Genomic DNA, 13,440 nt, shown 5'->3' with positions numbered 1-13,440 from the left:
AACCATATGTCCTCGGTAATCCGTCAGAAAATACTGACGACATTCCGACGGACATGTCCAGTCCGTCAGAATGTCGTCAGTATTTTCTGACGGATTACCGAGGACATATCGAAACTTTTATGAAATCTTATGTCGTCGGTATTCCATCAGAATACACCGACGAATTTCCGACGACCCAACGGTTATATATATCCGACGACTTTTGTGTCCGTCGGAACCGCCGTCGGAATTCCGGGTGTTTTCTTGTAGTGGCGGCGTTTGATCGCACATTTCATTTCCAAGAATCATTGATGTAACAACACAACTAATAAGAATGGTGTAACATTTTACAGTTACTCCACGAGCAACCATCGTTTTTTTTTCTTATAATGAGGTAACATAGGCATGATGATGGTTTTTTATAGATTTCTTTTGCAATTGGTATATATATGTTACAAAGTGGATTTGTTTTAAAGGCGAGTTAACGCATGTTAGCAGTTCTAAACCTTGTTAATTAAATTATTCTTGTGGTTTTTGTTCAATATTAAGTTTATATATATATATATATATGTCAACGATTTTAAATGTGGTGCTATAATACATCATATGAATATGTTTTGTCCTCACCAATAAAAGTAATGTAAGCATATTCATCATCAGAACATATATGTATGGATAAAGAGTGTCACACATATTCATCCAACGGAAACTGGCAGTTGGAGTACTAAAAGAACAACTTAAGCCGACTGCGAAAGTTACAATAAGTAGAAGAAGCTCAGGTCGTTTACTAAAGGACAGATGATTAACTTGGAGTACAAGAAAAGCGTACAGTAGTAACATTCAGCTTCAACAATCCCTTCTAAAGATTGTACGGACGGGCCGGTAAAGATACGTTGATGTCAGTGTCTGAGCTTCTCGAGTAGTCCTGTCCGTTGGTCCAGCTGGAAATGCCGAATGATGATGGCAGTGGCTGCTCCCTCTCTGGGTTTGACGAAGCAGGAGGAGGAGGGGGCGGAGGCAATGACATGACCGTTGTTGCTGAGGTGGTATGTTCGACTCGTTGCTTCCTTGGTGGTTTCTGATGTTCTTGCTGATCACTCGTTACAAAACTGCCAACAACAACCTGTTTTTTTTTTTCAAAAGGAAACACAACAATCTTGGTGAGACTTGGAGAGTCAAGAATATAAGCCTAATTAATGATGGGTGACCTGAATAGGAGTGGCTGCAATGAGCAAGCCAGCCACGCCACCACCAACAACACGTCCATCAGGACCCGCCAAAGAGACGCTCATGCCACCAGATTGGCCTCTTGAACCTTGATTCTCTGTTTCCACAAAAGTACCAGACAGCGACAGTATCTCAAACCGACCCTGCTAAAAAAATAGGCCATATATATAATATATATATATATATCTATTTATATAAAATACACTTCTTTCTCTCTTCCTTACGCCACATCAGATGACATGCTGGAAACTCATAGTCTCTACGTCCGCCACGTCGGATTAATGAAACGATGTGTGTCGAGTTATTGCTTGCGTATGGGCTTCTATTTGGGCTTTCACTCGCGCTTCGTGTTGTAGCCCAGGGAAAACTTTGCTCTCCACGAACCCTAATGTGCGTTGTTTTGTGTTCTTCGCGACGCTTCGATCGGCTGAGACGGCGACGATCGAGAGTCGTATCCGTTTCTGTAACTGAACGGCCACACCCACATATGTATCTCACTTTTGAGAGATCTCGATCTCCAAAACTCTCTGCTTTCCATCTGTCTCATATTCACAAAACGTGGTGGCCGGTGTGGAGTTCAGACAGAGATTACCTGAAAAAGTCCAGTTTGTGTTCGATGATGTTTTAAATTAAGATCTATGTATGAGAAGCACTTTCATGAGGTAAATATTTAGAAAGTGCTCCGTCCTCGAAATCACATTCTCTCGCCGATCCCCAAATCTTCCATCGCTCCACCGCCGCAGCAGCTTCATCCCCGAACCGAGCGAATCACTGCATGGCAAAGGACTCCCCACTCTCTCAACCGGATCGAAGCGGAGATGGTTCTGTCTCCCTCCCTCCTCCTCCTACTGCTTCCTCCGCCATAGATTTTCTCTCCCTCTCCTCTCGCCTCAAGGTATTTGTAACCTCACCGTCGATTGTTTTCCCATAAGATCCAATCATACGTTTGTTTTTGAGATCAATGAAATGATTTCAAGCTATGTATGTGGTTGCTTTGAAGGTTTCATATGTCTTTGGTTTTGATAATAGACAACTCCAAGAGCTGGATGGGTTAAAAGAGAACTGAAGAATCCAGAATCAATAGCGGATCACATGTATCGGATGGGTCTTATGGCGTTAGTTTCTACAGATATTCCCGGTGTTAACAGAGACAAGTAAGTTATAGCTTTTCTTTGGTTCCTTCAATTTCTCTGAGAAAAAAACTATTTTGATTTCAACTTTCCAATGTTTTTTTCTTCCTTCAGATGTATGAAAGTGGCAATTGTTCATGACATTGCAGAAGGTTACTTCTTTCACTTATACATTTAATTGCCGCTTTTTTTTTGTGATCTCAAATTCTATAATTGTTGTTGAGCAGCCATTTTAGGGGATATAACACCTACTTGCGGGATATCTAAAGAAGAGAAGAAAGTGAAGCACTTCAACACATGTGCAAACTCTTGGGTGGAGGAGAAAAAGGTCAGTTCTCTTCTCCCATTCTAAAAACTACATTGTTCCTGTGCTCTTTTTTTTTTTTAATATACAAATGTATAATTGCAGCTGAAGAAATCGCTGAGCTGTGGAGAGAATGTGAAGCAAACGAATCACCAGAAGCCAAGGTTGTTAAAGATTTCGACAAGCTTGAGATAATACTACAAGCTTTGGAATATGAACAAGGTAAATGACCCCGCCCCATGAAGAACTCCTTCTGATTTGACAGATATTGATAAAACTTAAACTCGATTTCTTTTGTTTTTGTGCAGAGAGCAAGGTAAAGATTTAGATGTGAATAATCTCTCTGTCGTTCTTCATTCGCGTCGTTTAGTCATCTCTTTTACTGAAACGCTCGGTGTTCAGATTCATCCCGTCGTTTAGTCATCTCATCACTTTGCAAGGCTGTGTTTCGACTTTCTGTCTCTCTTCTTCATCTTCCTACTGCCTCTGATCCTCATCTCTATCGCTTCTGTTTTCCATCAACATGTCCCTCTCCGATTCAGAGTGGGCATGGGACACCCATGACAGGTGAGATTATAAGTTCTTTGGTCGGATCAGCTGCGATTGTAATCTCTCTCGCTTGATCTTTTTGGTTGTGGTTATGATGTGATTTGTCTAATGACATTTCAGGGTTGCTACACGAGATGCTTGGATCTATCGAAACAAGAGATTCAGAAGCTTGGAAGGTGTTTTCACAATATCTACGGACAGAGGAAACTTTTACTTTCTCAAACGAAAGCACTTGCAAATCATTCCAGAGTTTACTCATACAACATCACCAAAGAAAAAATAGGTACTTCTTTTTCTTCTGTAATTCGTTTTTGTATTATTATTTTAAGTGATACACAATTTTCTCATGTTCAAACAAGTTCTATAAGAGAGTGATATCAGGTTGGAAAAAGAAAAGAAACTAATTAAGTAATGTTCACAAGTTTTGATGATCAATCTGTGTTTCAGTTCGTAATTACTTGAACCATAAATAGAACCAATAGATAGAAGAAGCTCTTGGATTTGAAAAGGATGACGAGGGAACAAAGGGAGATAGAACCAGTGAGGAGATTCAGTTCGATTGAATAGTTGTGTCATGAGTCCTCAGAAATCCAGGACAGCTCAACAAATGTAAGATTCTAACAATACTCATGTACTAATTTTTTTGTCATCAGGAAGAATGCTTATCATTACTCACAATGACTTCACTGGGAAGGATCGTTTAACCCTCAAATTAATATTCTTTCCTAATTGCAGGCTTGAGATTTAGTTTCCTTTATAACCATACCAATAATTGTTTGAAGCAATTTATTATAAGTATTGACATCTGAAGCATTCTCTTATATTGTTTCGTGCAGACTATTACATCAGATGATCAGAGAAAAATCAGCTCACATGTGAGAACTGATGCAGAGAGAAATGTCTCACCAACGCATTTATGGAGTAAGTTACTATCATCCTTCTTCCCAAGAATGTTTCTTAAGATTATTTAGTTTTACGAACGCTTTTCCATATTTAGAGTGAAAGCTATAAGCACTAACATGTGATTTTCTTAAAGATGACATGTATTAGATGATATACATTTAGATGACTATTAAACTCCATTATAATTTTAAAACGCACTGTAACAGTTTTAGTGTCACTTTTAAGTATTATAGAAAATGTTATTTTGAAACTCCTATGATCTGGGCGCAATAAGTCATGTTAAAGCCTCGCATTTCCCTTGGTTTCAGGACATCACTAATGATATATTTTCAAGAATACAATGGTTGGATTCTTGGAGTATTGAACATGTCATTCCAAGGAGAAATATACCATCAGAAGCTCTCGCACAGTGTGTTACATACGAGAATAGGTATCACTCCTACATTGATGTGGCTGGTCCAGTCTGGCTGCAGTCGATGCTTGCTCAAGAAAGCAGAAATGCTTGATGTAAGAGCGCAGTAGTTTTAATCAATGTCTTTTTATACAGACGGGTCAGTTTTAATCAATGTCTTTTTATACAGACGGGTCCACCCCTTTAGTTCTCATGTTTTGTCTTTTTGCCTAATTCAGTGACTCTGTAGGAAACTCTCTTTTGGTTTTTGGAATTATTGAAAGTGTTAAAAAAAGCAAATGTTACTTGAAAACACAGGAGGTGAATACCTTAGAATTTTATCAAACTGTCATAGTTTAAAAATGTGATTTCGCCAACTTTTCACTCACAATATCAATCAAAGTTGTAATTATTTTATTGGAAACTAGAACTCAACCAACCATTTTATTGTTCACTAGATTGTCTGATTCAAAATTTTAAAACTATATTTATCAAAATTAGGAAAAAATCATTTTACATTAAATAGAATAAGAATATATATATATATATATATATATATATATATATATATGTGTGTGTGTGTGTGTGTGTGTATTTGTTAGATTGTAGAATGTTTACTGGAAATAAAAATATGAAAATAAGGTTTTTAGATCATAATGTTGGGCTGAATATATTCAAAACAATTAAACAGATGTATTAATACTTAATACTGTAAACAAAAAAAATAAAAAGGTCAAAGTTTAAGTCAGAAAGTATATAAAATGGTATATTTAATAACAATATAATACTATGATTGGTACTCAGAAAAGGTAGCAATTGTAAAACAAAATAATATTTTTCTTTGTCTGAAACAAAATAATATTTAATAACAAAAATTAAATAAATTGTGCATATATATCTAGAATATTTTGATTCTCTTTTTACACTTAGCTTTAATCCATAATTACATTAACTATAATTAGATTCTAATATATTGTTTTCTGTTTATAGTTTTAACAAATAATATAGTAAATATTAACATTTTTCATAGAAGTTTTAGTGTATTTAACTAATACAACAATCTTAAAAGTTGATTTAGTTACCTTTTTATGACTTCTTTTTATAAAATAGTGAAAATTAACGTTACAGATAAGTGCGAATAAATTCAACATTTTAAAAAGATCCGATTTTGATTTTGAAAATGTTTCAAAATTTTATCATAACTAGACAAGTTATAATTTATAAAATGAAGAATAAACTACATAGATATCTATAAAACAATTATGAAGCTTAATTTAATTTAAATTAAAATTAAAATTAAAATAAATTTGTACTATTAATTTTAATCGTCCGCCCGCCCGTAGGGCGGGTTTACCCTAGTATATATATATATACATATAGCTAAGTCTCTCTTCTCTATATCTGATAAAGAGTAGAATGCGACAGACAAACCTCGTATGTGAGAGTACCACCGCAGGAATCGGGGCGGCGAAGAGTGACGCTTGAAATAACTCCATTTGCTGATAAAATACAAATAGCTCTTGGTCTTTGTTGTGAAAACGAGATGACCCTCATCGTAATATCCTTCAACCATGCAAATAAAAATTAAACATCATACAATTACAAATGGAGGGATCTCTAAAGTATGAAACAAACGAAAAAAATCTCCGCTGCTCAACTGAAATCCAAGGCCTTTTTTTGCATTCTCAATACATACCTCACCAGCTTTCACTGTGATTATATGTGGCGTAAAATTTGATCCAACACCCCCAAGCCTTTCACCTGCAACACCATATGATTAAACCCTCAAAGTTACAATCCATTTAGAGACGCGCAAACCAAAAAAAAAAAAAAATACATAATTAAAGTTGTTTTTTTGCATAGTCAAGAACCTTTTTGCAGTTTTGTAGAAGTCTAAAGATCTCGAAAGAACTATTTTATGTTGTACCAATAAAGAGCCAATAGTTTTCAAATTCAAGAAGAAAAAGAATTTTCGTACTAGTTTCCGTATTAAGGAACATTGAAGTTCTATATATACATACCAAGAAAACGTTCCTCATAACTATAAGCACAAGAACCAAGTGGTATCCAATTTTTGGATATATTATTTAAAAACTTTCAAGTCAAATAAAATAAGCTCTACCACACAAAAAGAACTAATGTTATGTGCAAATGACATGAGGAGATCAAGTTTAACTAGTGCGTCAGATTGAGAGATTACCACAAGTATGGAATCCCATCCGCTTATTATGCATCTTCATATCCAAACCATTAAGCTTGCCTCTTCGTTGTTTCTTCACAAGAGGAGCCGATGAAAAGATTTGCATGGGCAAAAGAGCTCCATTAGCTTCATTTTTACGAGGTCTGCCCCTCTTCTTCTTACCAAAGGCGTCCCCTGAGCCTGCACTAGGCATTGGAGCTTCCGTGGGAGCCAGAGATGAGCCAAGAAACTGGTTAGGGCTCTCAGATGGTCTGGGAGCTATATGAAATGTAGATGGAGCTTCTGCTCCTATCACAGTCACTCCAGAGCTAATTCTGTCGCTTGTTTCCATTTACAAATTCTGCTGAAGTTTTCTTTCCTTTTTTTTCTTCTGTGAAATCAACTCAGCAAGAGAAACTACTACAAATGACAAGATTTATAGTCACCACAAGGTAACGATGGATTCAGATTCAGTTGGTATAAAAGTTTCAGCCGTTTCATTTTCGAAGTTGGTGCTTCTCTTCATAAGAAAATGTAAGTAAGCAAAAAGATACTTATATTAATATATATCACTCCCTAGCATTAATTAATTTTTTTTTTTTTTTTTAATTATTATGACGCATGTTGCCTTTCAGATTCTTAATTACTTGCAAAAAACTGTTTAAAATTCCCCAAACCATCTAATTATGGAGTTATAATGTTCTATATCTTTCGTTCTGTAACACTACAAAATCTAAGTTCCCACTAATTCATTGCAAGTTTAATTTTCTAGAAAAATATAAAAATAAAATAATAAAGAAATAATGAAAAAGAAAATATAGATCAGAGTCTGAATAATTAAAGTATATGTTAGCCGAAAATACTAGAAAGGAGACTAGAGGCAAAAATATAATCAACGAGGGATCTCACTAAAGTAAGACAAGAAAGCCAAAAACAAGACAAAAAAAAAGCAGAGAAAGGGGAGGACCTGAAGCTCTGTTGTCTCAACTCACTCACGTTCCTCTTATCACACTAAAAAAAAACATGTATTGCATCACATAATTGGTATCATTTGTGTTTTAATTGATGTAAATTATTTGCATCATCACTTTCAAAGTCATTCATATAAGTGATGTAAAATTCACTTGTATCATTTATAATTGATGTAAATATTTAAAATAAATGATTCAACATACCTCTTTTTTTGTAGTGTCACTGGAGTTTTCCTAAAGAGAAGAATAGATGTCCACCTCAAAAACCTCACGCCTGAACTATTTTTCCCAACGAAAAAAACAAGGGAATACTTAACGTCGATGAGCGCCAACTTCCCAGCAGTCCAAACTGCAGACAAAGCAGGAAAAGAAAGAGACAGCGTGAAAATTTTAACGTCAAAGATGAGAGAATTATAATTTTTTCAGATTTTCAAGAGATGTTATAGAAAGTAAACAGTATATATATATAATTATATACTATACCTATACATTAAATAATATAGTAATTATCTTGTCGTTAAGACCGACGACAGTGAGTCGAGTCTTAGTTGATAAATAATTTCACGTCCGGTTTGAAATTTCAAATTACAACTTTCCCATTGATTGTTATAAAAAACAACTTTCCCGTTGACTTTTCTTACGTGTATATATGATATATCTTCAGTTAAAAATGCAATAAATATTGCATTTTTCTTCGTACAGTTTTGAAACTCAGGCAATCCGACTGGCGATTACCCAATAAAGTAGACACAGAAAAAACTTCTATAATTTTTTTTGATTTTTTTTTTGCTAATTTTTTTTTGAAAATTTATTAATTTATAAATATATTAATTATCAGATTTGTAAGACTTCTATAAAAACAACACTAAAATTTTTGTCAAAAAATCAACACTAGAATTATAATCTAATATATTATCTTAGTTATATATACCTAAGTCTATATAATTGTTAATTTGTAGAATCATATATTTACATAAGAGTCTAAATAGTTATTATTATTCTCATCGATTCTTTATTTTTTACATTGGTCTAATTAAAATCCAGTGAAATTTTAGTGGTCTAATTATTCACAAAAGGAATAAAAAGAATAAGAAAAAAGGAATGAAAAGGAATAAAATAAAAGGAAAATTCATTCCTCCCCTAATTTGATAAGGAATAATTGTAGGGTCTAACTGGTGACCACCTCGGGAATAGTAGGAACAAAAAGGAAAAGAATTGATGGGAATAAAATTATGGAAATGATGAGGAACGGTTATTCCATATCAAATTTGGTGAGGAATAAATTTGTTCTTTAATTCTCTACAATAAAAGGAATGAGAAGGAATGAAAAGGAATGACTATTCCTAATGAATGGTAAAATTTGTTAGGAACATTAAGGAATGCATTATTCCTCTTCATTCCTTGGTCACCAGTTAGACCCTAGTCTTTTATTCCTTAAATCTTAAGGAATGTTAAAGAATTATATGTAACAAATATTCCTTGTAAATGGTGTAAATTGTAAGGAATGCTAAGGAATTAGCAATTCCCACACATTCCCTTGGTCACCATTTGGAGCTTCAATGTAATTTTTTTCTTATAATCGAAAAATAAGATCCCAAATGTGTGTACGCCAAGATCTCAGATTGGGTATTTAAAACCTAAAATAAGAATAATTTATATGATTTTAGTTAGATAATTAAGTTTTATTTTTTAAAAGGCAACATCAATGAATAAGTTGACAAGTGTCCAATCAGTTTCTCAAACGTATTTTAAAAATTCTTAAATAAAAACTTCTATTCTATCTTACCATTTAAATTAGTATAATGATGAAATATTTAGTCTAAAAAGGGTCTACAAGCACTGCAATGATATTACTATTTGGATTCTTAGAATATATATATCAGTATTTAATTTTATAGAAAATTTAACCCAAAATATCTGAAACTAAATATGTATGCTTATGTATATATATGTAAGTATATATTAATATTAGTATTTAATAAAACTACTCTAAAAATATCCACAAAATTGGATTCTCAATAAGTTTTCAAAAATAAAGATAAATAATAAAATGAAAACAATGAAAGAGAACCGACCCAATATATTCTATAAGAATCAGTGGTGGATTGAGGATCATATTTTACCACAGTCAATATAATATAAATTATTTTTAAAATAGAAACATACTAATAATTATTTTTAACTAAATATGCATAATGTCTTACAAATCTATAGTATCTCACAATATTCGTATCTATTTTATCAAAAATAAACATAAATTTAAATTTTTATATATACATTTTGGAAAAGATAACCAAACTATAGTAAATTATTCACATTTTGTTATGTATATGAAAGATATAAAAGTAATGTGTAAACATGTTAAAATTTTATATTTAATGAAAGACTCTACAATTAATACTTTAAATTATTTGTTTTCTATGTTAGAAAAAGATTTTCTTTTTGGAAAATAAGTAGCACAGAAAGGAAAAAGGGTCAAACATGAAATAGTTACATGGTCATTTAAAGACATTTGTTGTAATTAAGAGAAAATAATATTTTTAGTGGGATCAGCTAACCGTCCTAGTACTCTTACTTTGTTAGTAGATCCGCCCCTTATAAGAATATGAACCAAAAATTTTAAGAACTCAATAAATAGCTGTCGTCAATTATTAATTCAACAATTTTCTAAAAAATCAAAAATAAATAAAAACAACATATTAAAATTTAAACTTGTTCGATCTAGAACAAAATCTAACTTTGTTGGAACAAATATCCTAGCCTTCAAGAGAAAACAAGAGATTTTTTGTAGTTTTAAACAGATGACCGAAGGCTTCTACATCTCTGCTTGATTCATTTTTTCCTTTCTTTCTTTGATTTGTTTTATTTCTGGTATTTTCATTTGTTTGATTGTCAATTTATTTTAAATTTGACAAAAAAATTAATTGTTCTTTTATGTGTTTTTCCAATTGATTTGGAAAGATAAAAGTTTCGGTACAGCTGAACAGTTTAAAAGATAATTAATATATTCAGAAGTGTAAGGAATGCTAAGGAATTAGCAATTCCCACACATTCCCTTGGTCACCATTTGGAGCTTCAATGTAATTTTTTTCTTATAATCGAAAAATAAGATCCCAAATGTGTGTACGCCAAGATCTCAGATTGGGTATTTAAAACCTAAAATAAGAATAATTTATATGATTTTAGTTAGATAATTAAGTTTTATTTTTTAAAAGGCAACATCAATGAATAAGTTGACAAGTGTCCAATCAGTTTCTCAAACGTATTTTAAAAATTCTTAAATAAAAACTTCTATTCTATCTTACCATTTAAATTAGTATAATGATGAAATATTTAGTCTAAAAAGGGTCTACAAGCACTGCAATGATATTACTATTTGGATTCTTAGAATATATATATCAGTATTTAATTTTATAGAAAATTTAACCCAAATATCTGAAACTAAATATGTATGCTTATGTATATATATGTAAGTATATATTAATATTAGTATTTAATAAAACTACTCTAAAAATATCCACAAAATTGGATTCTCAATAAGTTTTCAAAAATAAAGATAAATAATAAAATGAAAACAATGAAAGAGAACCGACCCAATATATTCTATAAGAATCAGTGGTGGATTGAGGATCATATTTTACCACAGTCAATATAATATAAATTATTTTTAAAATAGAAACATACTAATAATTATTTTTAACTAAAATATGCATAATGTCTTACAAATCTATAGTATCTCACAATATTCGTATCTATTTTATCAAAAATAAACATAAATTTAAATTTTTATATATACATTTTGGAAAAGATAACCAAACTATAGTAAATTATTCACATTTTGTTATGTATATGAAAGATATAAAAGTAATGTGTAAACATGTTAAAATTTTATATTTAATGAAAGACTCTACAATTAATACTTTAAATTATTTGTTTTCTATGTTAGAAAAAGATTTTCTTTTTGGAAAATAAGTAGCACAGAAAGGAAAAAGGGTCAAACATGAAATAGTTACAGGGTCATTTAAAGACATTTGTTGTAATTAAGAGAAAATAATATTTTTAGTGGGATCAGCTAACCGTCCTAGTACTCTTACTTTGTTAGTAGATCCGCCCCTTATAAGAATATGAACCAAAAATTTTAAGAACTCAATAAATAGCTGTCGTCAATTATTAATTCAACAATTTTCTAAAAAATCAAAAATAAATAAAAAACAACATATTAAAATTTAAACTTGTTCGATCTAGAACAAAATCTAACTTTGTTGGAACAAATATCCTAGCCTTCAAGAGAAAACAAGAGATTTTTTGTAGTTTTAAACAGATGACCGAAGGTTTCTACATCTCTGCTTGATTCATTTTTTCCTTTCTTTCTTTGATTTGTTTTATTTCTGGTATTTTCATTTGTTTGATTGTCAATTTATTTTAAATTTGACAAAAAAATTAATTGTTCTTTTATGTGTTTTTCCAATTGATTTGGAAAGATAAAAGTTTCGGTACAGCTGAACAGTTTAAAAAGATAATTAATATATTCAGAAGTGGATGGCGGTGGCGAATCTTGCTAACTTCAATGTTGATGGCGATGAAGTTCTTATTTAAATATATTTAATCTTAGTTTAATTTGTATTCCTACTGGCATATCATTTTTCTATATTTGTTTTTCCAATTTTCATTGTATAGAATTCTTTGCTTAGAATGTTTAATAAAACAATCAAGAATTTTTTTAAAAAAAAACTTGTTTGAGAAACTTATCAGATATCTGCAGTTGTTGATGCTCTGAGCACTGTTAAAGTGAGCTTCTCACCGTCAATTTCTTAGCTATTTTTATTAATATTTTTACATATTTATAGTTTTGTCATTAACTTAAATATAAAAAACAGTTAACCACCTAAATGAGACAAGTGGAGAAATAATCTCTTGCATCTTCTTCAATATTTCCTCGGAGTTTTATCATCTTTTACTCTGTTTCTCTCTTTTTTTTTTCTTTAAATTTCATTATTTTTAGTGTAAAAGACTACTTCCCATATCTTCACTATTTATTGTTTCGAGAACATATGACCAACAACGTCAAATCTACCAAAATTTCTCACAGCTGCAACTATTAATATTTTGTTATAATATTATTTTTAATAAATTTTAAATCAGATGAATAGATGAACTAATCACTTATTAACACATGTTAAAAAATATCTGAAATTTTTGTTGGATATCTGCACAGACAACTCCACTTTTTTTCTTTTCACAATTTTCTCATTCGTTTTCCACATTTTTTTCTTATTTTTAATGCTTCAAATTTTTTTTAGAAACTATTGTTAATGTTTCTCTAAAAATATCATTAGCAGTTGTGAATCTCTCGCCATTATAATAACATTTTTGTATCTAAAACTTAATTATTTAATATTTTTTTAAAAATTGAACTAGTAAACAAAACACGTATATACAAAATATATACAAAATTTATTTGGAATGGTGTCAAGTCTTTTGTATCAGAATAGATTCTGCCACATTTCCTGTTTTTTTTTTTCCCATTCTTGCTCTTCATTATGTAAATTTTCTATTTTTAGATTGTGTGAGTTATCGCTGATGCAAGTAATCTAAAATAGTACGAGTCTAGGAAAATGAGGAGAACAACAATATAGTGAATAATATGATAATTTTCATTACTTATAATTTGTTTTGTATTTATAAATATATAATTTCTGATTAATATTGAAAAACTACTCAGATTTGTTTTCAAAAAATATATTTTAGATGATATAAAATAAATAAAAAGTAAAAACTTAATGGAACTATATGTTTCATAAAGTTAA

At 31.1% G+C, this 13,440-nt stretch overlaps 1 protein-coding gene and 1 pseudogene across 2 annotated transcripts; one reads left to right on the top strand and one right to left on the bottom strand.

Annotated features, from left to right (window-relative positions):
• Positions 1–562: 562 nt before the first annotated feature.
• On the bottom strand, positions 563–8,041 carry LOC108826600 (AT-hook motif nuclear-localized protein 7). Of its 2 annotated transcripts, none has more exons than XM_056993937.1 (7): positions 7,838–8,041; positions 7,630–7,673; positions 6,684–7,082; positions 6,180–6,244; positions 5,915–6,046; positions 1,188–1,349; positions 563–1,102 (listed from the first exon to the last, which is right to left on the bottom strand). In XM_056993937.1, the coding sequence occupies exons 3-7, from the start codon at positions 7,012–7,014 to the stop codon at positions 839–841; spliced, it is 954 nt and encodes a 317-aa protein (XP_056849917.1). In that variant the 5' UTR covers positions 7,015–7,082; positions 7,630–7,673; positions 7,838–8,041; the 3' UTR covers positions 563–838. The 2 variants fall into 2 exon arrangements, with proteins under 2 accessions (XP_056849917.1, XP_056849918.1); XM_056993938.1 differs by having other exon boundaries at positions 6,684–7,079.
• On the top strand, positions 1,591–4,670 carry LOC108838352 (uncharacterized; annotated as a pseudogene).
• Positions 8,042–13,440: the final 5,399 nt, after the last annotated feature.

This window comes from Raphanus sativus, chromosome 9 (genome assembly GCF_000801105.2).
Source record: "Raphanus sativus cultivar WK10039 chromosome 9, ASM80110v3, whole genome shotgun sequence".
In the NCBI taxonomy this organism is placed as follows: domain Eukaryota; kingdom Viridiplantae; phylum Streptophyta; class Magnoliopsida; order Brassicales; family Brassicaceae; genus Raphanus; species Raphanus sativus.
The sequence above is the reverse complement of the archived record's forward strand: the minus strand, read 5'-3'. Positions and strand labels throughout refer to the sequence as shown.